Below are 24,083 nucleotides of genomic sequence, written 5' to 3' on the forward strand. Positions count from 1 at the left end.
TTAATTCTACAAACACTGTGCTACCCCTCATGTTCAATTTGTCCTCCTGTCTATACAAATTCAGTTGTATATTGAGCAAATGCAGATAAGCACAAGTTGAAAGATACATTCAAGTATCTTTATGTGGGCTGGGGAACTCTCGTTTACCTTGCTTGCATTTTAGCTATTGATATTGCTTATCTGATTTGTTTATTTTCAATCTGATCTGACTCAGGTGATGGAAGCTTCTTTGTATGATAAAATTATGGATCAGCAACGTTTGGAGCCAGAGTTTTTCCGAGTTGGATTCTATGGGAAAAAGTTTCCCTTTTTCTTACGAGTGAGTATATAATGTATCTACTTACGTTGCACTAAGGCCTTCATTCACGACTGAGCTAGCCCAAAACCTTTTGCCACCTGAAGCAGAGCACTAAATAATGCCCTTTCCTTCCAGCTATAAGGTCACCCACACCCAGCTATAAGGCCATTGTGCTTCACCATGCAGACATAAATTCCTGATTTCATCAATACCACTAATTCCCACTGCTTAGCAGCTTGGGAAACTACCTTATAGAGAGTCAGACCATTGGTCCACCTACCTCAGCATTGCCAATGGTGACATGGCATTAGCTCTCCGAACGCTACCTGGAGATGCTGGGGACTGAATCTGGGACCTTTTGCATGCAAAACAGATGCTCTAGCACTGAGCTACAGCCCTTCCCCCAAACATTTAGGAATTACAGGCTTACAGCAGCTCAGACTATCTAGGAGCTTGAAGTCAAAACAAAAAAGTTCCTTCCAGTAGCACCTTAAAGACCAACTAAGTTAGTTCTTGGTATGAGCTTTCGTGTGCATGCACACTTCTTCAGATACCTGAAGAAGTATCTGAAGAAGTGTGCATGCACACGAAAGCTCATACCAAGAACTAACTTAGTTGGTCTTTAAGGTGCTACTGGAAGGAATTTTTTTGTTTTGACTATGGCAGACCAACACGGCTACCTATCTGTAATAGGAGCTTGAAGGTGTGCGATTCATGAAGCCTCCCCATTTTAAATGAATAGGAGAGAAATACTCCCCTGTGGTCATTCAGGTCATTGGCATGAACTTCAAGAAGTTCCAACAACCTTTTGTTTCACTGAGGCTATGCCTTCCATCCATTTTTTCCTCTTTGATTCTGATGTACAGCTTTTATGAGGGGAAAGTGAGCATGCAATCGTCATCCCACCTACCTACTTTATGTAGGCTGCTCTCTCAGTTCTCTCACCATATCACATATGAAAGTTGGGGGTCCCCACATTGCTGGGTGAGTGCAATGGAATATGCAGACAGACAGACAGACAGACAGACAGACAGACAGACAAACACCCACCCACACACTTACTAAAAGTAACATGACACATCATATTCTCTTAGGCGTTGTCTTAGAAGAAGTCATTTGATTTTGTTGCAGTGTTTGCCTTCTGTAGTTCCGTTAGTCAGTTCATAAACAACAACAGAGGTATTAAATAATTTGAGTTACTTGGGACGGTAAGCCTGTTAGAAGCTCAGATGTGACTAAAGAAGCATAATCCTGCATCCAGATTGCTAATGGGGCTCAGATGGATGGAAATCATAACACCAGTTCTGGCATGACTGCACTGCCTTTCAGTACATTTCTGGGCACAGTTGAAAGTGCTGGGTTTGTCCTATGAAGCCTTCCACGGCTCAAGGCCTCATTACTTTCCAGAATGTCTCTCTCCAGACGAACCTGCCTTTACCCTCATCAGAGGCCCTCCTCTCAGTGGCCCCTGCGGCAAAAGTACAGAGGGTGGCAACAGGAGAAAGGAACTTGTCAGTAATGGTCCAGCAGCTGTGATCCTCTCTCTCCAGGATAGCCTGTCTGGTGCAAACATGGTCATCTTTTTAGTCCCGTGCCAAGACTTTGCTTTACTCCCAGGCATTTGATAGTTGATGCTTTTTCCGCTGCTGAAGTTTCATTGTTATTCTTTAGCTGGTTGTCTTAATGTTGGAGCATAGTGTAAGTAGGCTAGAAACTGGAGATTTTAATGTTTGGATATTCGTGCACAATTAATAATGTTGTGTCTTATTGTACGTGTTTTCCTATGTTCCGTTTTACTGATGTAAGTTGCCTCGAGACCCTTGAGGTATATGAGGCAGTGGACTAATGAAAGAAGAAGAATAGTGATAAAGAGAACAATAGTAATAATCTTGCAGAGTGATTACATCTGCAGCAATTTACAGGGCCTCTCAAACACAAACGTTTAGATCAATGCCAATTTCTGAATCCTTTTGTAAACCATTCCAGGAATACAAGGTTTACTCGAGGTGTGGTATTTTTATCTCCTTCAAGGAATCTTTTCGGCTCCCATAGCAACGTGAAGTGGTTCGATTGTAAATAATAAGAATTCTACGCGGTCCATGCTCCTATAGTTGTCAAGTTGGTAATTGTTTGTGTCTGGTGGTTTTCAAGATAATTGTATCATCAAATCTTAGAAAACCACCATAAAGATGTATGGGGGGAAACCCAGTGAGTGAATTGCTTTGCTACGAGAAAATATATATATATAAAAGGAAGTGCCAAAGGCATATATTATTTACAACACACTGAACGTAGGGAAATTATGTCGTATATAGAATTAGCGAGGTTCTTGTGCAAGTGGAGCATTACTGATCTGAGATACAGGGAACTGGAGTGGAAAGAGATCTTTTAGTATCAGTAGCACAACTATTGAGCCATTCATGAGCCTTCCAGATCCTGGCACCAGCGGAGGCTGCTGATCTGGCACAGTGGCTAGAAAGGCATTGGAAAAGGCTGTTGCCAGCGAGTGGCAACTGAAGGAAAAGACTCTTAACAGCAGAGTTATGGGTCCATGGTAGAAGCAAGGGGATTGCTGAATTTAGCACGGCAGATGCACAGCCACTGACTACCTAGGAAAACCCATTGTGGACTTAGCACCGTGTAGATATGTCCATCTCCTGCCTTTGGTGCCGCCACTGCTGCCCCATATGTTTTGCCTTCAAAGACATGGGGAGCTTCCCCCCGTAACTTCAGATCACTGCTCAGTAGTGGCGACCTCTTCCTATCCTTAAAACCCAATGCATTGCCTTACTGTAAAGGAGATGAGTAACTATATAACCTTTAGAAGACATCTGAAGGCAGCCTGCTATAGGGAAGCTTTTTAATGTTTTGTGTCTTATTTTGTTTTTATATATGTCAGAAACTGCCCAGAGTGGCTGGTGCAACCCAGTCAGATGGGTGGAGTAAAAATAATTGTTGCTGTTGCTCCTGTTGTTTACTTTGTGCAGTTTGTGAGGGGCTTTTTTTGCACTTTGAGTAAAGGCCCTGATAAAGAAAAATAAGATACATTTCCCATAAGGGATACACGACTGGTCTGGCTTGCCTTTATAGTTTAGAAACATGAACAGCAGTCTACAATGAAAACGAGATAAAATATCCACAGTGCTCTAAGAGGTTATTTTTAGTCTTGAAAACTAACCCAGATGCATTCCTATCTTCTTACGGCTCTTTCTCGAGGGGTTTGCAGTACCTACAAAACAGAGTTTCTTTGTTTTGCTTCATTTCGATGGTAAAGAGATGGAAAACAATTGAAAAGAGGGAAAGCAAGTTAGGCTTGGAAGGAGTTCGGAAATCAAGGCACTCTTGAGAAATAAGCTGCAAATGCACTGAGATCATTCCAAGAACAAGAGTCCTCTTAGGAATATATGGAGCTGCCGTATACCGAGTTAGCCCATTGGTCAGAATTGACTATACTGACCTGCAGCAGCTGTCCAGGATTTCAGACATGGAACATTCCCTGCCCTACCTGGAGTTGCTGGGGGTTAAACCCTGGGACGTTCTGCATGCAAAACAGATGCTTTGCCAGTGAGCTACATCCCTTCCCCAGTTCTACAGCACCGCTGGATATTTTCATCTTTATAGTTTGTTGCCGGTTTTTATGCTTTCTTTTGCAAAATTATGTGTTTGGAAATAAGATCACTCTCTTCTTAAAACCATCTTTATTTTTAAGAACTGTTCTCTTATGCAACGATCACGAAGAATATCACATGGTGCAAAAGGTGTGATTACATGTAGTAACCAAAACTACACACAGTCTGACAAAAAGGGAATGGAATAAGGGGAATTACAAAGCTTCTTGACTATGACAGTGAAAATGCTTTCAGTGTTTTTTATTTCTAATTTGGATTGGGGGCGGGGTGGGGGAGGAAACACCTTTGTGAATTATCTTACTGGCTAATGGTAGCCTCTTTTTTGTTGTTGCTGTTTTCGTGGAACTTACTTTGCTTTTATTCCTCCCAGAACAAAGAATTTGTTTGCCGAGGGCATGACTATGAGCGTTTGGAGGCTTTTCAACAGCGGATGCTGAACGAGTTTCCACATGCCATTGCTATGCAACATGCCAATCAACCCGATGAAACCATCTTTCAAGCAGAAGCACAGTGTATCCACTCAGTTGACAGTACAGTATGCCTGCCTTAATGCACACAGTTTCACCTGTAGCATGGTTGAAATGAATGAAATTCCTCCAAAAGCCCACTTCAGCAGTGCCGGTGCAAAGGATGCCTTTTTCTGACAAAAGTATGGAAATAATGAAATCACATATACTAGCAGTTAGATCACCTGTTCATTATTAGCATGCATGCTCCCCTTACCCCTTGGTGTAATCAAAGGAAAACCACTGTTAGCATTGGTGAAGCTGAAATGAACATTTTTTCTTTTAGTTATGATGACCATATTGCTAAGACAGAGCAAGACAGAAAAACAAGAGAGAGGTATTTAGGAGCGCAAAACTAAGGGGGCAGCCGTCCCATAGCCTGATGGGACCAAACATGCTCAGTGGCTGCATAATTATATTTTGGGGAAGGGGAATGGAATAGCATATCCTGAAAGAAGTTGTGTCTGGTTGACTGAGACGCTGGAGAGAAGCACTCCACATGGCACCATTTTGTTGTCCCAGTTGTGGTGTTATATTTAAAATTCCATGGTGCCGCTGTTTGTGGACCCTATCTAAGCTTTTGCAAACTAGAATACTCACAGCTATGAATATCTGTTTTTTCATTATGTTGCTTGTGCACTAGACTGCGAAGAATCGTGGGATTCCTATAATTCTTTATTAACAGGAAGTCACACTTGATTCCACTGATATCATTATCCATTTCATGAATCTGGGTGGGGTTTTAAACAAAAACCATGGGAATTATATTTCCTGTGCTTCCTGATGACCACAAAACACTAGGGCTCATTGCAAATGTTTCCATTGTGAGCATTCTCCACTGTCATTAAGTAAATTTTGAAATGGAAAGTGGGTGACGGCTTGCGGTGGAAGCTTCTGATGTCATAATAAGGGCTCAACGTTTATATTTTGTTTTCAAATGGCAAATACGTATTGTTTGTACAAACCTTTGTACAATAGAGTCCTTCCTTCTTGTGAAAAGGGTCATCTGTTTAGCGTTGCTGGTTGGAAAGTTGGCTTTGACCTTAACACGTTCCACATAGACCTGCAAATTTATGCCGTGACACCAATTCCAGAAAGCCAGGAAGTGCTGCAAAGAGAAGGCATTCCAGATAACATCAAAAGTTTTTATAAAGTGAATCACATCTGGCGATTCCGATATGATAGGCCATTCCACAAAGGGACCAAAGACAAGGACAATGAATTCAAGGTATGAGGGTTCCTCAGTTCTGATTGATTTTAATTGGTTGGGCATGCTCAGGTTGTTTTTACTTCCTACCGCCTTTCTGGAATGAAGCGTTGGCCCCAATTCTCATGGTGCTACATAGGCCATTTAATTCATACTCTGCCCACGTACTTCCAGAGTACATACCACACATATGAGGCTAAACAAATATCAGAAAGAATGGTTTGTACTGTGCAGCAATTGTCACCAGATTATTAATCCTGCTGTTCTTGAAGGCAGTGAGGCCTGGAGATTTACGTCTAATTGACATAGCTGCAAAAGAGAGAATAACCTATTTAGAAACTCTGGAAAAGTTTCAAAATATTTGGCAGGGATTCCTTGAGCTATTTCAAGTTTATCAAAACCGTTAGTTTATTGGAAAATGTACAACAATTGATTTCATCTTTGTATGGCTGGGGTTCCATTTGTTTTATTTCCTCCTTCTGCTCTTTCCTCTTTTTCTTTCTTTTCATTTTGGTCTGTGGATCTCTGGTTGTTATTATTATCCAATTTTCCCTGAAATTTGATGTTCCATTGGCAGGGATGGGTTGGCTATTAGGAGAAAAGCAGTGGTGGAGGGACGAGGATGACTCGTAGGTTGATTGTGGATGAAAGAAAAAATGATAGTTGTAGGCTTTTCTGAAATTAGTGTTTATGGACATCTTGCATGTGGCTTTTAAAAACCCCAACAGTTGCCTTTTGAAATGCCCCCTATGTGTGTGTGTATGTGTTCAAATTCAAAGCCTCCTTGGTATACAGAACTTTTTTCTCCCTGCATTGTATCCGGTGTGAGAATTTTCACACATAAATATAAGCTTCCCATTATATTTTTTGGTTTGCATCAATTACTGATGTGAAGCCGAGGATAACTTTCTATAAACTGCTTTGAGGGTTCTTTTTTGTTTACTGTTTACAGTCAAACAATATATAAAATTTTATGAAATAAATAAATGCAGGCCAGATAACATTGGCTGAATATTTTCTCTTCCTACATACTTCTGGGGGGGGGGGACTATTATCAATTTATTTTTGCATTTATATTCTAACTTCAGCTCCATGTCAATCCTGTGAGGAAGGTTAGACTAAGATTTGGTGACTGGCCTAAGATCACCCAGTCAGCTTCGTGGCCAAATGAGGATTTTCACTCCTGACCAATTTCCAGGGCTGAGTGGGGATTTAACCCCTGTTTCCCCAGGCTCTAGTTCAATACTCTTCACATTCTCCTCCCCTTAGTATAAGAAGCAAGAACCTTGTTTTATTCCCCTTTCCTATACCATGTCTCAGCAAAGCTCCTGTCGCAATATTTGCCTAGATAAACTTGAAAAGAGCCATGCACATTCTTCCGTTTGTCTTATGGTTGGACCTAAATTGTAGAGGATTTTAGGGTGTTAGTTTCTGTATATATGTCGGCTGACCTGTGGATGGGAAACTAATATGGCGTGAAGTGGCAACAAATTCAGTAAAAGGAGAGCCACCCCTGAATGGGATTAGTGCTGCTAATGGAAGCAGTCTGATTAATAAGAGAAAAACCCAATCCCCTGGCTAGCGGTGACAGAGTTTAATGGAGTCACTGATGTAAAGTAAAGGTAAAGGGACCCCTGACCATTAGGTCCAGTTGTGATTGACTCTGGGGTTGCAGCGCTCATCTCGCCCGAGGGAGCCGGCGTACATCTTCCAGGTCATGTGGCCAGCATGACCAAGCCGCTTCTGGCGAACCAGAGCAGCGCACAGAAATGCCATTTACGTTCCCGCCGGGGCGGTACCTGTTTATCTACTTGCACTTTGACGTGCTTTCGAACTGCTAGGTTGGCAGGAGCAGGGACTGAGCAATGGGAGCTCACCTCGTCGCGGGGATTCGAACTGCCAACCTTCTGATCGGCAAGTCCTAGGCTCTGCGGTTTAACCCACAGCACCACCCGCATTCTTTTCTATTCATGCTGCACAGGTAGAAAGGAAGGGCCAAGGGGGAAATGCTATGTCACCTTCCAGACTGGGTGCAATAGAGAGGTCTGAATCAGGCCCACTGCCATCATGTGCTGTGGTAGCAGATCTACTTCAGGATCCAGCAGATCCTGTGCTGGCCCAGCCCTGTACTTCCCCAACCCATTTTTTGGGGTGGGGTGGAGGGTTCTGCTGGCTGTTTCTGGTAGGGGAACCACCCATGGTCTCTACTGCCCACCACTTGGGCTGATGCTTTGGAGTGCCCCTTGTTGGCGGGGCTCCTCTGCTGGCAGCAGAGACCAGCAGATTTAGGTCCAGGCTGGGTAGCGTAGCACCTGTCCTCCACCCACACCCACTCCAGAATAGCGGGTAAGGAATTTGGGCTGCTGTGTAATTAATGTTCCTTTGTTTCAGAGTTTGTGGGTGGAGAGAACCACACTGATCTTGGTGCAGAGCTTGCCTGGGATTTCACGTTGGTTTGAAGTGGAGAAACGCGAAGTAGTGAGTATGGATTGAATTTAACCTCGTCATTTTGGGTCCTGACCATAGTGATAGATGTATCAGTCTGTAGCCCCTCCATGCGAATTTTGTACGTGTTAATTCTGTCCGGTTTCTATATTCATCTGTGATTTATTTATTATTTAAAAAGCAAGTTACTTTCATCGGTATTGATGATCTCCTTCTGCCGGGCCACAATAGAAAGTGTCCTTTCATACTGTATAACAGTGTGGTATGCTGGTTTGACAGCCACGGACAGGAAGTCCTTACAGAGGGTGGTGAATACAGCACATGACATCATGGGCTGTCCTCTGAGTTTGCTAGATGGCATCGTGGGAGACCGTTCCCTCAGGAGAGTGAGGAAAATTCTTAGGGATGACTCACCCCCTGGCCAGCACTTCTTTAATCTCCTACCTTCAGGCAGGAGATACAGAAGTATAGTCAGCCGCACCAACAGGTTAAAGAACAGTTTTTTCCTGCTGAATGGGAAAATATAGTGGTGTAATTGACTTCTGACAAGCACACAGAGCGGGAACAAGACTGAATGTATTGGGGGGGGGGCTCGTTTAATTTCACTGCACACAGGTGGTGTAGTGACAATAAAGGTTTATTATTATTATTATTATTATTATTATTATTATTATTATTCCTCACAGGATAAGTAGATGCATATTTTTTATCAGTGCAAATGTGTTTTATCTCAAAGAAAATATGCTTTAGGCACATTTGTGAGCAAAGAACTATGTGACAACAATTCAAAGAGGAAAATCTGAAGAACAATTACCGTATTTTTCTGTGTATAAGACGCCCCCATGTATATGACACCCCCTATATTTGGGAACTCAAATTTAAGAAAATGGGGGGGGGGGAGGCCTCAGAGTTGTTGAGATTTTTGAGGGGGTTGCACAGGGTTGTTGAGCTTTTTTGGGTCCCCCCCCCCCAAATCGCTCTCCTGCATGCAGTGCTAAATTCGCTTCTCTGACCCCTTGCTACCAGAAGCTGCAAATTGCCACAACATCAGCCAATCAACACCAGCCTTTGATGCAGGATCCAATACCACACCCAATAGTCGCTGACTGCCATGGTAGCAACCAATTAAATGTCTACCCTATGCACTATCCATGTATAAGACAACCCCCACTTTTTAGCATAATTTTAAAAGAAAAAACCCAAGTCTTACAAACAGAAAAGTACTTTCCAGTCTGTGTATTAATCCACTCAGTGCAAATTAGATTGGTTTATTTGCTGGCCAAATAAAATTATCCCTCCTATCTAGTTGACCATCCCTCTCTGGCACTGTTGTAAATTAAATTAGTTAGATAATAACAAATAGCAAATGAAATGGTATGGTATGGTATTTGGGGGTGGGGAGTGAACGAACTGAGTGCAGAAATTATTTCTTTTCTTCCATTTATATTCCACTCCTCTTCACCCATCAAACCCAAAATGACATAAATGTGGTCTCCCATGTAGGCACTGATCAGATCTGCTTAATTTAAGCAAAATGGTGGTCATATCTGCCTTGGGTACACAATGCTCTGGGACCATATCCTGGGAACTGCTAAAACTGGATAGAAGCTCATCCCATGAAAGAGACAGAGAGAGGGAGAAATAAAGAGATTGTTATATAATTATTTCTGAATGTGAATAAACATTAACCAAGTGCATTTAACAGAAATGTAAATATATAAATATTATAGCTATAGTCATTGCGTATAAAGATTTAGTTCTAAACCACTACAACAAATACATGGCATGTATAGTTATGATATCTCTTCCATGCTGCTTTTAGCTGAGGTGCAGGGCTAAATAAATAGCACTATGTAGCTTTAACACCTCTTGTAAGTTTGGTCACAGATTTCACTCTACATATCTTCAAGCTTTCCAGAACATCATTGGAAGTGGGGTGGTGCTTAATTTCTCTTCAGTCAGAATAGCACATCAGAGATGAGGTTGTCAAAGCTGTCGGCAGTTGCAAAGGAGCTGCTAAGTCTGTGTCAAATAAGCAGATGCATTGCTGTTGATGGTTTTCAGGTGGAAATGAGCCCCTTGGAGAATGCTATTGAAGTGCTGGAAAATAAAAACCAACAGCTGAGGACACTGATCAGTCAGTGTCAGACTCGACAGATGCAGAACATCAACCCCCTCACGATGTGTTTGAATGGGGTCATTGATGCAGCGGTGAACGGTGGAGTCACCAGGTACCAAGAGGTACGTCCTTCTTACCTAAAGTGCTGGGGGTTAAGGTGTATTCTTATTTAAAACCCCTCTGCTCCACCTTACTTAGCTATATAATAATATTTAACTTAATCCTATCTGTCACACTAATTGGGACTGTTTAGAAATCGGATTGACTATGTAGGCTGAGATAGCATTTATCACCATTTTATCCAGCCCTTCTTCCCAGATACAATCCCAGTACTTGAGGACTGTATCTAAATCAGGGGTCAGCAACATTTTTCACCTGTGGGCTGGTCCATCATCCCTCAGACCATGTGGTGAGCCAGACTATATTTTTTTTGGGGGGGGGGGATTGAATGAATTCCTATGCCCCACAAATAAGCCAGAGATGCATTTTATATTTTTTTTTGGGGGGGGGGGGAATTGAATGAATTCCTATGCCCCACAAATAACCCAGAGATGCATTTTAAATAAAAGGACACATTCTACTCATGTAAAAACACGCTGATTTCCAGACCGTCCATGGGCTGGATTAAGAAGGTGATTGGGCCGTATTCGGCCCACGGGCCTTAGGTTGCCTACCCCTGATCTAGATAAACAGTCATACTCAGAGAAGTCCTATTGAAATAAATAGATACATCAAGACCATTAAATTCAATGTGCCTGCTCTAAGAAAAACTCAGTTGGATGCAACCCATATGACAGTTACCAGCAATTTATTAAAACCACAAAACCTTGTGCCATAATAAATGTGTTCAACTTTACAGCGCTGCAGGACCCTTCCTTGGTTTTGCAGACATGCTGATTAACATGGAATGGAAATTGGCACATTTTATTAAGGCAATGTTCATCAGAGAACCTTGGTTTAGGGTGACAGGCAGCTGCTTATGCACCGTTAGATGTAAAAATGGGTGAGTCACAACACGGGAACAATAATACCTTGCAAACATGTATTACCGTTGAAATGAACGGACCGTGAACTGGCATTGCTCTTTTGAGCTGAAATGCAGTTTAAGGAGATGGCAGGCTGCTGTCAGGAGGACTGGGTTTGGATGGAAACTCTTGTAAACACGATGTACTTTGAACTAACATGTAGACCCTGTGCTACAATTATATTCTGCTCAGGCATTCTTTGTGAAGGAATATATCTTGAACCACCCAGAGGATGGAGAGAAGATCGCGTGCTTGAGGGAACTTATGCTTGAGCAGGTAAAGGGGAACCCAAGCAAGCCATGTGCTGTCTGTTGAAATTGACATGAACTCAGGAAAAAGCACAACAAGGCAACATTCTGCTTTTCAGAGGGCTCTGGGATTTGTAGAACTGATGTTCAGATGGCAATGCTAAGGGCGAGTGAGCAAGCTAAGTGTTGTTAACATCATCCCTCTGATCTTTTAAAACTGCTATTTCTCTTGTTTTCGGCAGAGCAGCCTCAACTGAAGAGTGGGTGACAGGCAGAACTTTGCCACGTGACTGTCTGCATATATTTTAATAATATGCTGCTTGAAATGTACTGTAGGAAGGATTCCATCTGGCTTAAAACGGGGAATGAAGGGGATCAAAAACAAGGGTGGTTTTTTTTAAAATCTTAAGATTACTTTAATTCTGAGTCTCCTTAAAACTGGAGATGAATTATGCAGACTAGCAGCTATGTCTTTTGCAGTTCACTGCCCTTTAAATATCCATATTTCCAGCGGGGTTTAATTTCTTGGAATAGCTTTTGAAATGTATGCCGTATGCTTACAGCTGGCTCCAGCAGCCCACAAGGATTGCTCTTGGCGTAGTGGCAAAGATCTATGTATGCAGAACTATGTTCTTTCATATCCAACAGTGAACTGGTTTGGGCATAAGCCATAGTTTATTGCGATGGGAGCAAGTCCCAGTGACTTCCTCCAGCGTAGTCATGAGAAGGAAACAGGAGTTTTTGCTTCTCTTTTTGATTAACTTTTTGTGAGAGACAGAATAACAACAGGGAAAACCCCAGAAACCCAGAAAACAAAAGTCAGAGATTGGTGTGCATTATAATGAGTGAAATAAGTATTTGATCCCTTTGCGAAAGATGACTTAGCAAAACCCTTGTTGGCAATTACAGAGGTCAGACGTTTCTTGTAGGTGGCCACCAGGTTTGCACACATCTCAGGAGGTATTTTGTCCCACTCCTCTTTGCAGATCCTCTCCAAGTCAGTAAGATTTCGAGGCTGATGTGTAGCTACTCAAACCTTCAGCTCCCTCCACAGATTTTCAATGGGATTAAGGTCTGGAGACTGGATAGGCCACTCCAGGACCTTAATGTGCTTCTTCTTGAGCCACTCCTTTGTTGCCTTGGCTGTTTGTTTTGGGTCATTGTCGTGCTGGAATACCGTGGCTGGGGGAAGGAGGTGCTCACCCAAGATCTGACGATATTGTACATGATTAGAAATTGCTGTCATAGCAAAGATACATATGAAGACAACTAATAATTCTCCCTTTGTTGTGTGAAGGCCCAGATTCTGGAATTTGGCTTAGCTGTGCATGAGAAGTTTGTCCCTCAAGATATGAGACCTTTACATAAAAAACTAGTGGATCAGTTCTTTGTGATGAAATCAAGTTTGGGAATACAGGTATGTGCAATTCATGATGAAAGGCCCTTAGGTTGTACATAGTCAGTATATTTATTAAGCAACAGACAGTGACATCTTCTGGTTGTAGGCCTATATTGCATCACTGTGATTTATATCTTCCTGTTTCAAAGAAAAATGCATACTGTGGAGGGGGGGCATTAAAAAAGAAAAATCTAATTTCCTTAGTTTATAGTTTATATATTCTTTTTTTACAAGATACTTGCCATATATAAAAGTTGTCTTCAAAACAGCAAAGTATGCCCTTAAAAAAAATTATCCTGGTCCCTAATATTTTAAATTTAAATGTATACTTAGGAATTTGCTGCATGCATCCAGGCCAGTCCAATTCACTTTCCGAATGGAAGTCCCCGCATCTCTAGAAATTCAATCCCAGTTTCTATGAGTCCAGACGGTGTCAGAGTGATTCCCAGACGCAGGTAAGTTGAAAAAGTGAAGTTCCGTGTTTCCAATATTTGTACATATTTATATAACCGGACCAATTCTCACCAAAGTTGGACAACCCTGAAATAGAAAAAAATAATAACACCAGCTGCCAAGGGAGGTTATAGTGATTCCTTCATTTAAAGGTATTCATAAAAATAAAGTTGGGCAGGCATTTGTAATGGAGGGCAGAATGCTTGAAGTAAGGGAGAAACTGTTTTAGGGCACAAATCGGTTAATCCCATTAGTCTTACAGCTTTGCAACACTCTAGGGCAGGGTTTCCAACTGTTTTTGGACTACAACCCTCATTATCCCTAGCCGGCAGGACCAGTGGTCAGGGATGATGGCAGTTGTAGTCTAAAAACAGCTGGAGACCTAAGTTTGAGAAACCCTGCTCTATGATACGGATGGGGAACCTGAAGGCCTCCCAGGTCCTCTTGGAGTCCACCAGGCCCAGGCAGGATTGCCAGTGGCTAGGGATTATGGGAACTGTACTCCAACAACACCTGGAGAGCCAGTGTGGTGTAGTGGTTAAGAGCGATAGACTCGTAATCTGTGGAAGCGGGTTCGCATCTCTGCTCCTCCACATGCAGCTGCTGGGTGACCTTGGGCCAGTCACACTTCTTTGAAGTTTCTCAGCCCCATTCACCTCACAGAGTGTTTGTTGTGGGGGAGGAAGGGAAAGGAGAATGATAGCCGCTTTGAGACTCCTTCGGGTAGTGCTAAAGCGGGATATCAAATCCAAACTCCTCCTAGGTTCCCTCCTTTCTCTGCTGTAGGATGAGCTGCTGTTATTGACCCACAACATTCTCATGGTCAGTTGTGGTTTTTTGTGTTTTTTAAAAACCATCCTAAAGAATACACTGGTACCTCGGAGTAAGTACTTAATTCATTCTGGAGGTCCGTTCTTAACCTGAAACTGTTCTTAACCTGAAGCACCACTTTAGCTAATGGGGCTTCCTGCTGCTGCCGTGCCGCTGGAGCACAATTTCTGTTCTCATCCTGAAGCAAAGTTCTTAACCTGAGGTACTATTTCTGGGTTAGCGGAGTCTGTAACCTGAAGTGTATGTAACCCGAGGTACCACTGTATGTGGATCCACATTAATGTCCAATACCAACATGTAGAAAAGCAGTCTTGAGTGCTGACACGTTGGCTGAGTACACACCGTATATTTAAAGCACATGGCTTCCTTCAAAGTATCATGCGAGTTGCAGTTCACCCCTCACAGAGCTGCAATTCCTAGCACCTTTAATTCCTACAGTTTCCAGGATTTTTTTTGGGGGGTGTTGTGTGACTTAGTTGTATGATGTGTGTGTGTGTGTGTGTGTGTGTGTGTGTGTGTGTGCGTGCTATATGACAAACTGATAAAGGATCAAAGTGGATGAAAACTTGTTTTCTTCTTTGTAACAGCCCCTTAAGTTACCCAGCTGTCAACAGATACTCTTCCTCATCATTGTCCTCTCAAGCCTCTGCAGAGGTCAGCAATATAACTGGACAGTCTGAAAGCTCCGATGAAGTTTTCAACATGCAGGTACAAAATGTTCCCTTCATCTAAAACTGGCTAAGTTTATATCTTTCTGAGGACTTTTTTAGTTTTGGGAGGTGGGGGGTACTATTTTGAAGCGGTACGGAGGGAAACAGCAGATGCTGAGGACACTGCGAGATTTATTTCATTATTTTTATTTGCACTTCTTACACATCCAATTTGATCAGCTCAGGATTAGAAATAAAACTTGAAACAATCAATCCCCATTGCAATATGTTTGTTTGTTTGTTTGTTTAAAATACCCTTTTTATTTTATAATCCTGACAAACAAAGACTAATCATTCAGTAAGTGCTGGGAGGGAAGCTCTAGCTCTGCCTTTGGCAAATCTCCCGAGAAAAGCTGTTCTTCACTTAACGGTGAAGCCCACAAGGTTGAGTCTCCATCTGCCCTTTGTCATGCAGACTCCATATTCAAGAAGAGGATCTTAAATATATTAGCATCAAGGTTTTGTCTTACTGTACTCTCTTCATTGTGGGATACGGGTGGCACTGTGGGTTAAACCACAGAGCCTAGGGCTTGCTGATCAGAAGGTTGGCGGTTCGAATCCCCGCGACCAGGTGAGCTCCTGTTGCTCGGTCCCTGATCCTGCCAACCTAGCAGTTCGAAAGCACATCAAAGTGCAAGTAGATAAATAGGTACCGCTCCGGTGGGAAGGTAAACAACGTTTCCGTGCGCTGCTCTGGTTCACCAGAAGCGGCTTAGTCATGATGGCCACATGACCCGCTAGTAAAGCGAGATGAGCGCCGCAACCCAGCGTCGTCCGTGACTGGACCTAATGGTCAGGGGTCCCTTTACCTTTACTCTCTTCATTGAGGGTGGGGAGAGTGGCTGATAAGCCATGTTGCTCCATGACAACAAACTGCACAGCCATTTAAAATATTGTCACACATAGTGCCGGGTCTCTTTGTAGATTATTTACCCTCATATTCTACTTTTAAGAGAAGATATTCTTATAGGTTTCCTATCAGATTTCTGTAATTATGCTGAGGCAATACCTGGACAGAGTCTTGGAGCTGACAAAGGAGTGTTGATAGCTCAGGATATTCTAGTGATGTATTTCAACAGGATCTATTTTTTAAGCCGTTAGTTCTTGATACAGATAAATGTATTAAGATAAATGCAAAGCTGGCACAGACACGATCCATTACATCAACACCCCTTCCCAAAACACGGTAATTGGAGAACCTTGGTTAACAATTCCTTCAAAATAGATCAGTCACAAAAGAGGTCGTATCCCTCTCTCCACCCGGGCGTTTTCCTTGTACTGTAAATATTAGGAGAGACGTTTCAGTTTTTAGAGGAACGCTGTTCATCTTATTTAAAATAAAAAAATAAATCTGACTCTCCAAAATGCTTCAAAGAACCCCCCTTTGGTTCAGGGATCTCTCTCTCACTTGGGCAATCCTCAAATCATGTCAGTTCATGATTCAGAATCCATCCACAACTTTTGCACACCCCTAGTTTATGGACCCTGTAACCTAGCAGCATTTTGGTGTGCCAGCTGCTTTTTTTCTGGATATCTGATGTGGAAGTAGTGAAGTTTCGGATGTTTGAGTGTTGAAGCTGTGCATCACTTGTACTCAACCTGTGTACAGTATTTGGTAAATAAATTCAAATATTTAACTAGGCCACAAGTCTCCAGTGAACTTTCAAAGGAAACTAAACCCGGATAAGGGCTGTACCCCTTGGAGAAGTGGGATGGGCAGAACAAAGGGATCATAGAGTTGGAAAGGACCCCAAGGGTCATCAGTTTAGCAACCAGAAATAATTTTCTATGAATAACATTCCAAAACACATTTTTTTCATTTTTAGTATTTTATTGTGGACCAATTTACTAGTTTTATTTAGGGTGGCAAGTGCAAGATGAGAATATTTTTTCTGTAAATAAAATATTCTTTAAAGGTTGAGTACATTTGTTAATGTTTCAGATTGTTTGCTGCCTTTCCATGTTCCTTCCTATCACACACAAAAAGGCCCACTGTTAATCCTGACACACAAAGTTACTAGGTTTACTGTATGGTTTGTAAAGGCAATAAACGGTGCAAAAAGATGAGGTTGTGGTTTTGGGGTGAGAAGTGAATTTCAGCTGCAACCACGTACATTTGGGTACATCCCTTTGAAACCTTCTCAGTAAACATGCACAGGATTGCACCATCGGTCACCAGCTTAACACCCAATCATATATTTGCTCCAATTTATCTTTTGTTAAATAAGTCAAGCCTTGGATCCTGTATGTTGAGCCTCTCCATAATCTACCATACCATGAATCAGAGCATGTTGTTGTTCACCTGTTTATCATCATGTCACATGATGAGGACATTGAGATATTGTGACTCTTGTATTTCCAGCCAAGTCCATCTACCTCAAGCCTGAGTTCCACTCATTCAGCTTCACCTAATGTGACCAGCTCTGCTCCATCCAGTGCCAGAGGTTAGTGCTTCATTACCTAAAGTTCCTTACGGAAGCTTTCTGGGCACTACTAAATGATTTTAATGCAACCCATTTCTGGATCACGCCATTTTGCAGTTCTGCAGTGCGAGGCAAGCCACTGTAGAGTCTCTGTCCATTGCGGCCTCACCAGAATAATACACCAAACTGAAGGTCAGGAGAACTGTACTGATTCTGCAGGTCTCTCTTTTGTTCCAGGCTCGCCTCTGTTGTCTGACAAGCTTAAACATTCCAGAGAAAATTCTTGTTTGTCTCCAAGGGAGAGGCCTTGTAGTGCCATTTACCCAAATCCTGCTGAGTCTTCACAGGTAGGCATTGCTAAAGGTGACTTGACAGGGCAGTCGTCTCTCAGGTGGGCTTCTGTGGGGCAGAAATAGCATTGACCTACCTACCAAATTCAAACAAGTTACTTTTTGTGCATGCAAAAGATACAGTAGATCTTTTGAGCATTGTTGGTCTTCATCATCAGATGATAGTGCTTAGATGTTTACTTTTAGGGTAAGTAATAATTCAGCTCCTAAATTTCTTAGCTTGATTCATTATGGCACTTTCTTGAAGAATAGCAGAGAATGAATGAAGAAAGCCCAGGGGTTTTGTTTTTGTTTTCTCCTTTAGTGTCACTGTTTTATCATTTAAAGCAGGGCAGACTCCTTTCTTGTAACATGAGGTCAAAGTACCTACCGTTTTCCATTTACATAATGCTATTTATAATTGACAGCCATTCTTTTTAACGATCACATTTACCCTTGGCATATTTCTTGAAACCTCTGTAGACCATTCCATCACCACACCATGCTATTAACAACGTAGTTCTCATGCTGAGACTTGGGGAAACCTTGGAACAGGTTCCCTGTGATTTGTGGAGTTTGGGCTCTGTTGGTAGAACATTACTGCCATTTCAAAGGATCTTCAGAAACGAACGTCCCTTGGGTCTTTGTAATTCATTTTCTCCAATAGGAAGCTCTTGCTTAATAGTTCCTCTGTCGTTCTATAACGTGATCTCCTCTAGTCTTGTTATGACTTGCTGGTTGCCATCGTAGCTGACATTTGCTCAGCGACAGCAAACGTTATTTTTGAATCAGCCTAAACTTTTCTATCATCCGCTGGAGCAGCCAGGGCAGGAAATGGGCCCCTGGAGAAATGTTCTTGTGTTAACGTGGCTTTTGGTGCATGCCACAAAGAAAGAACTGTACCATTTTTGCTCCCAGTCTGCAAACCCTTGCTTTGCCAAGTGGAATGAGGCCTCTATTCCGCGATGCATCCGAGATTCACCAAAGGAGCCTGAGGAGCACATATGCCCAGTATCTGCTCACCCAGAGGCTTACCTGACAGGGAAGTCTCACAATCTGTCAACAACCTGTGTAGCCCCCAACAGGGTAAGTAGAAAAAACACACACCTATTTCTCATGCAAACATTATGCAGATAACGACTCAAGCAGTTCCTTTTCTCTGTCACCTCTTTAAACTAAATCAAAGAGGAGAAGGACCTTTTCTTGTGGTGGCCCTGTGCTATAGAACATCACCATAATAGGGACTTCTGGGCTATCACTAGAGAGATGGATATGGACCTTTTCTTGTGGTGGCCCTGTGCTATAGAACATCACCATAATAGGGACTTCTGGGCTATCACTAGAGAGATGGATATGGAGTGGGAGAAATGGAATACTGCTTTGTCACAGTTCACCAAGTCATTGTTGGAGGCAATAGCAGTTCCCCTGTAGCCTCACATTCAGAATTAAGTCCACCTACCCACATAAGAGAAAGCACTGGATACTGAGATCCAGGTGGTCATTTGCCTCAGGGGGGGGGGGGGAACAGACAGTAATTTATTTCAGACCATAGAAACCTCACTAAGAGCACTTGACAACGGTGACCAGACTTGGGTGACAGGTCTATCATTCTAGCTTTCTTCATGCTCAGGGTGGCTGATCAGGAATCTGCCCATTTGTATGGTTCCTTTCCATGCTGCTTGCCTTTTGTTGTACTTCCCGATGTCACAACACCAGGACAAAATCATTATTTGGTAACGACGTGCCTCGTTTTTGTAAGGGGTGAATTTAGTAAACATGGGACGCGATGGTGGTACAACATGGGCTGTAGTCAAACTGTTTCCATATTTTACCACCGCCACTCAGATTTGCCCATTTTTAACAAATTCACAGGCTGGCCTGTTAGACCGAGTTGCCATCACATTTGGCCGGTCAGAAAGGCGGTCTGATTGTTTCCTGTTCTGAGAATATGGCTGTTGGCTGCGCTGTCATGACTTGTCATGCTTATTCTCCATCTTCTAATTGACGTGTCTGCATGTCGATGTTTCTAGTGATAAAGCTTTGCATACTCTTGCTGTCTCCTCTAGCTTCATTGTAGTTGCCACACTTTTTTCCCTTCTCTTTCTTCGCAAGTACCCCACGATTCCGTTCTCGTGAATGTATTGTTTGCCTTGGATATCTGGCAGTTCTTGTCTTATGAGTTTGCTTCCGCTATTCTATCAGTGACTTTGGCTCCTTGACTGGTCCCTGTATAATTTCCCACAGAAAAGATCCAAAGTTCTTGCAAATGTTGCATTTGCTAACCTTGATTTTGACGCGTTTGCTTAACCAGTATTTAGGCTCTTGCAATGTAAATTGGAAATTACTGGTAGTTTAGCATTCACATCCAATGACCTTATGGGTGCTTTCTTCCTTTTCACTAGCTCTTTCAGGACCTACTGTTATTTCCATATAAACATCTAAATCTACTTTATAGTCTTCAATTTAAGTGCATACCTCCACTCAAACTTCATTTGTACATCTTTGCCTCACTTCCTGTATATAATCAGTAATTGCCCTTGGAGGGAGATGTGGGAACTGCCTTGGGATTTTTTGTATAGGTACCAGTGACTAAATGATGTTACTTTATATTCTAGAATAAACTCTGTTTTGTTGCCTTCACAAACTTGGTCTAAATGGTTTATCTGATGATTGTATCTGCATTATTATCAAACTATCATTTTCAAAGGAGATTGTAAAATTCATCCAGTTGACTTTTGCTAACAGGTTCTTAATGACATATAGTAATTATTATATAATATATTCTTTACTAACTGTCCTTAAGAAAATCCCAGTATCATTGGGTGGTTAGAAAAATGGTGTATTACACATGAGTCACGTATGGTTGTATGAATAGGATTTGCCCAGATAATATTAGATATATATTTTATTAAGTAGAGGCAGGACCCTCCCCCCCCCCAAAAAAAATAAGGAAGCTCTTTTCATATTTTTTAAGATCTCAAGAGTTTCTGCAGTTGAATTTGAATGTTATCTGAAGCATTTAAGCTTCCACTGGTTTAAAAAAAGCAAGCCTCAGGAATGCCTTATTTTTTCACTGTTCAATTCATAGCCCTTCTGCAGATTAATTATCCCTCGTTTTTCAATACAGAAAGAGCTGACCTTTGTTTTTGTACACGGTATTTAAATTAAATTACTCTGTTTTTTGTCTTATATCTGTCCTCTTAGGACTCATTAAAGAACTAATTAAAGAAAATTAGTTAACTAATTAGTTAGGACTAATTAAAGAAAATCCATATCAATCATGCTTTAGTCTGGGTTTTTTAAAAAAAGATAATTTATTCCCAAATTTAATTTTATATTTGCAAACATATAAAGGTTTAATAAAAAAACATCTAAAGGTTTAATAAAAATGCTGTTATAAAAATGTTGTGATTTTTTAGAGAATTTTGTTCAATCACATTGGAGATGGTGCTTTGCCCCGAAGCGATCCTAATTTGTCTGGTCCTGAGAAAGGTAAGCATTTTAATTATTTTGACGTTCATATCTCACCTTTCTGTAAAATATCTGTGGTGGCTCTTACGAGAAAAAAGTAAAGCAATGCACAATAATAAAAAGTTGTCAAGCAGAAATAATATACAATGTAGCGTTAGAGTGTAATATAATATATACAATGGGTGACACCCCATTTAGTCATCTTCATAGGAGACCCATTGAAATAAAGGACTTACTGTAACTTAGTCATGATTATAAGCTAATGGATTGATTTTTATTGGTTTAGTAAGTATGATTTATTCAGATACTACCTAATAGATATATACACAATTGTAATCAATTTTGCATTCAGTACTATATATATTGCAGTTGAATACCACAGTGGTGTTCAGTTAAGACGAAATAGTGAGTCTAAATAAAATGTGAAACAATGGCTTCCTCAGTAGATTCAGGCAGAAGAGAGGCCTAAACCCCTGTCCTTGAAGGATAACCCTTAACCTGGAGGCTACAGAAACTAGTTAAGTAAATTCACTCGAGGGGCCTGAATCGAGAATTTGTAGCCAACTTTGAAAAACTGGCTTATATGTCGTTTGACTTTGGACAGGGGTCATCTAGTGACGGCACCCCAATCGTAAATTTGACTTTAAAAAAAAATATCTTTCAATTTTTTAATTTTTCCCGCGGCACACCAGGCAACATCTCGCGGCACACTAGTGTGCCGCGGAACAGTGGTTGGGAAACACTGGCTTAGAATACCAATGCTGATTTTTGTCATCTTTATCCAGCTGTAAACAGCACTCCCAGCAGCTGGAGCCTGGACAGTGGGAAAGAAGCCAGGAACATTTCAGAGAGTGCAAAGCTTATGTCTCCCCCTGTGCCCCCACGCCCCACGCAAACTGGTATGTGGATACGTCACAACTGTTCTTATTGTTGCAGGAATTTATGTATAGGTTGGGGGGGGGGCGTTGCCCCTCCAGCAGATATCATGCACATGCAGCCCACTACCAAAATCAGCACAATCACTTTTGTGACTTGTCCCCACAAAACACTTCATCACAGTTTCTTCCTACCTATTCAAAGGGCCTTTGCTGCACAATACCAAATGTAACAATTCACAGATAAATGTATCTATGTACTGGCTCACTGGGAAAACTTCAGAAATTCATATAGACATGTGAGCTCAGCTACTCAGCAGCCCCCTCTGCCTGAGTGATAATCCCTGTCATCCTGATACCTGAGTGCCAGACAGGTAGCCATTCCAGAAATAACAAACCCAGATGAAGACAAAAGGGTGTGATTAACTTGGCTGGGAAACAGGGAAATGGAAATATCTTTTTTGTTACACTTGATGGGTGTTTGGTGGAGGGCAAGGAGAAACATGGGGCAGGGTCCAGGATGCTCAGATTACTGCCACCAGACCTCCCCTTTCATGATGTAACCATGATGTATGAGTGATGTATTTTTTGGGGGGATGTAACATGGGGATTTTCAGCTAATAAAAGTTTGGGGGCTCTTTTTTTCGGGGCTTCCATCTTGTTCCACCTTGTGGCAGGTGGGAGTCCTGTCGCGACAGTCTTCAATAAAGACCAAGCCTACTGGCTGCTGTTTTGCTCTGGTATTCCTGGCTGGTGTCCTTGGTTTTTGTCCAAGGGAGCCCTCAGATTTCTCCATTAACATTATCTAGTACCAGGCATGGGAATCGTCTGCCGCAGGCTAAATTCAGCTCAGGTTTCACCTGAGGTAACCCGCCATCAGAAGAGATCATGGCAGCCAGCAGTCAAATATTCCCAGCCCAGTAGAGCAATAGATGGCTTGAAGAGGGACAAGGCAAGCAGACTGGGAAGAGGTTATTTTTCAAGGACCTGGAAGGGACTAGGAAGGTGGGACACAGGGATGTTGCCAGAGGGCCTGCAGGCTAGTTTTTTGTTTTTGTTTTCGCAATGGGTCCCATATTTCTTGCCGCTGCCTGCTCTTTTTCAACTACCTGTTTGTCCACACACGCACACACAATTGTGTTGCTTATGTTGTGTTGTTATTAGAGATAGCCTGGTGCGTCCGGTCTGGAGAGATATTTTATGAGGGGCCCAGAGCAATAGTGCAACTGGAGAGAGGGAAATAAGAGGAAGTGTTTTCCTCCGTTCTTAGAGGGCTTTTGCAGATCAGAGAAGCCCCTGGGTTGAAAAGTTCTATCACTGCTCTCTGTCTGGAGCTGCAAAGGCGAAAACCAAGAACTGTGGGTTGCTGACTTTTATGGTAATGGAGGTGAGGGGCAAGATCCTTTCATTGTGGAGTTGCTGCCATGGGGGTCTGAGGACAAAGCCTAGGTTTGTTTTTAAAGGAAAGTAAATGATGAATGTGGACTATAATGACTGGTCATCATAATGTTATTATCAAGCAACACTTATACATAAATAAATACATATTATATCATTCTGTCAGTAAGATAAAAGCTGCTATAAAAAGGGAAAAAATAGCACGAAATGGGGAAAATAGGGGAGTAAAAAACATCACCCCCACAAAGACTGACGTAATTCACCAAATTGTTATCATAGTGTCCATGCATGTGTGTAAGCTTTGATATAATGTCCATTTTTAGCTTCATTATTATTCTCATTACAACTGAATTCTCAAATCTGTTAAATTCTCCCCTTTTTTTTAGCAGCATCACCTCGACACCTAACCTCAGTTTCCCCTTCTCCTGCTGGAAGATCTCCAATGAAGGTAGTGGCTAAATGGAATTTGAACGATTTTATGTTTCTTCCTGTTTACAATAGCATGCTTTTCTTTTCTCTTTGTAATATTGACACATCTTCTGACATGCATATTGCCTTCAGAATCTGAATGTTTTGAGGGTAACTCATATCATAAAAGCTTAGCCCTTGAAACCAGCACATTCGTGTTTCCTTTTTATTAAAACAGCTTAGAGAGGTTAGGTTATGAGGCAATAAATAAATAAAATAAGCATATATTTATTGATTGATATGACCGTG

General features: G+C 41.9%; 1 protein-coding gene across 7 annotated transcripts in view; it reads left to right on the top strand.

Annotated features, from left to right (window-relative positions):
* Positions 1-24,083, top strand: part of DOCK4 (dedicator of cytokinesis 4) — a 245,305-nt gene that overhangs the window by 217,259 nt on the left and 3,963 nt on the right. For 3 of the 7 annotated variants that reach the window (XM_028746677.2, XM_028746680.2, XM_077934639.1), the window contains 15 exons: positions 215-319; positions 4,298-4,439; positions 5,495-5,661; positions 8,032-8,118; positions 10,150-10,326; positions 11,422-11,505; positions 12,775-12,894; positions 13,210-13,331; positions 14,748-14,868; positions 17,233-17,314; positions 17,531-17,640; positions 18,541-18,708; positions 21,042-21,114; positions 21,879-21,992; positions 23,753-23,814. In XM_028746677.2, coding sequence (XP_028602510.2) covers positions 215-319; positions 4,298-4,439; positions 5,495-5,661; positions 8,032-8,118; positions 10,150-10,326; positions 11,422-11,505; positions 12,775-12,894; positions 13,210-13,331; positions 14,748-14,868; positions 17,233-17,314; positions 17,531-17,640; positions 18,541-18,708; positions 21,042-21,114; positions 21,879-21,992; positions 23,753-23,814 — 1,734 coding nt within the window. The remainder of the gene's footprint in view (positions 1-214; positions 320-4,297; positions 4,440-5,494; positions 5,662-8,031; positions 8,119-10,149; positions 10,327-11,421; positions 11,506-12,774; positions 12,895-13,209; positions 13,332-14,747; positions 14,869-17,232; positions 17,315-17,530; positions 17,641-18,540; positions 18,709-21,041; positions 21,115-21,878; positions 21,993-23,752; positions 23,815-24,083) is intronic. The other 4 variants (XM_028746682.2, XM_028746683.2, XM_028746679.2 and 1 more) reach the window with 3 other exon arrangements.

The sequence above is a fragment of the Podarcis muralis genome, chromosome 10 (assembly GCF_964188315.1).
Source record: "Podarcis muralis chromosome 10, rPodMur119.hap1.1, whole genome shotgun sequence".
In the NCBI taxonomy this organism is placed as follows: Eukaryota; Metazoa; Chordata; class Lepidosauria; order Squamata; family Lacertidae; genus Podarcis; species Podarcis muralis.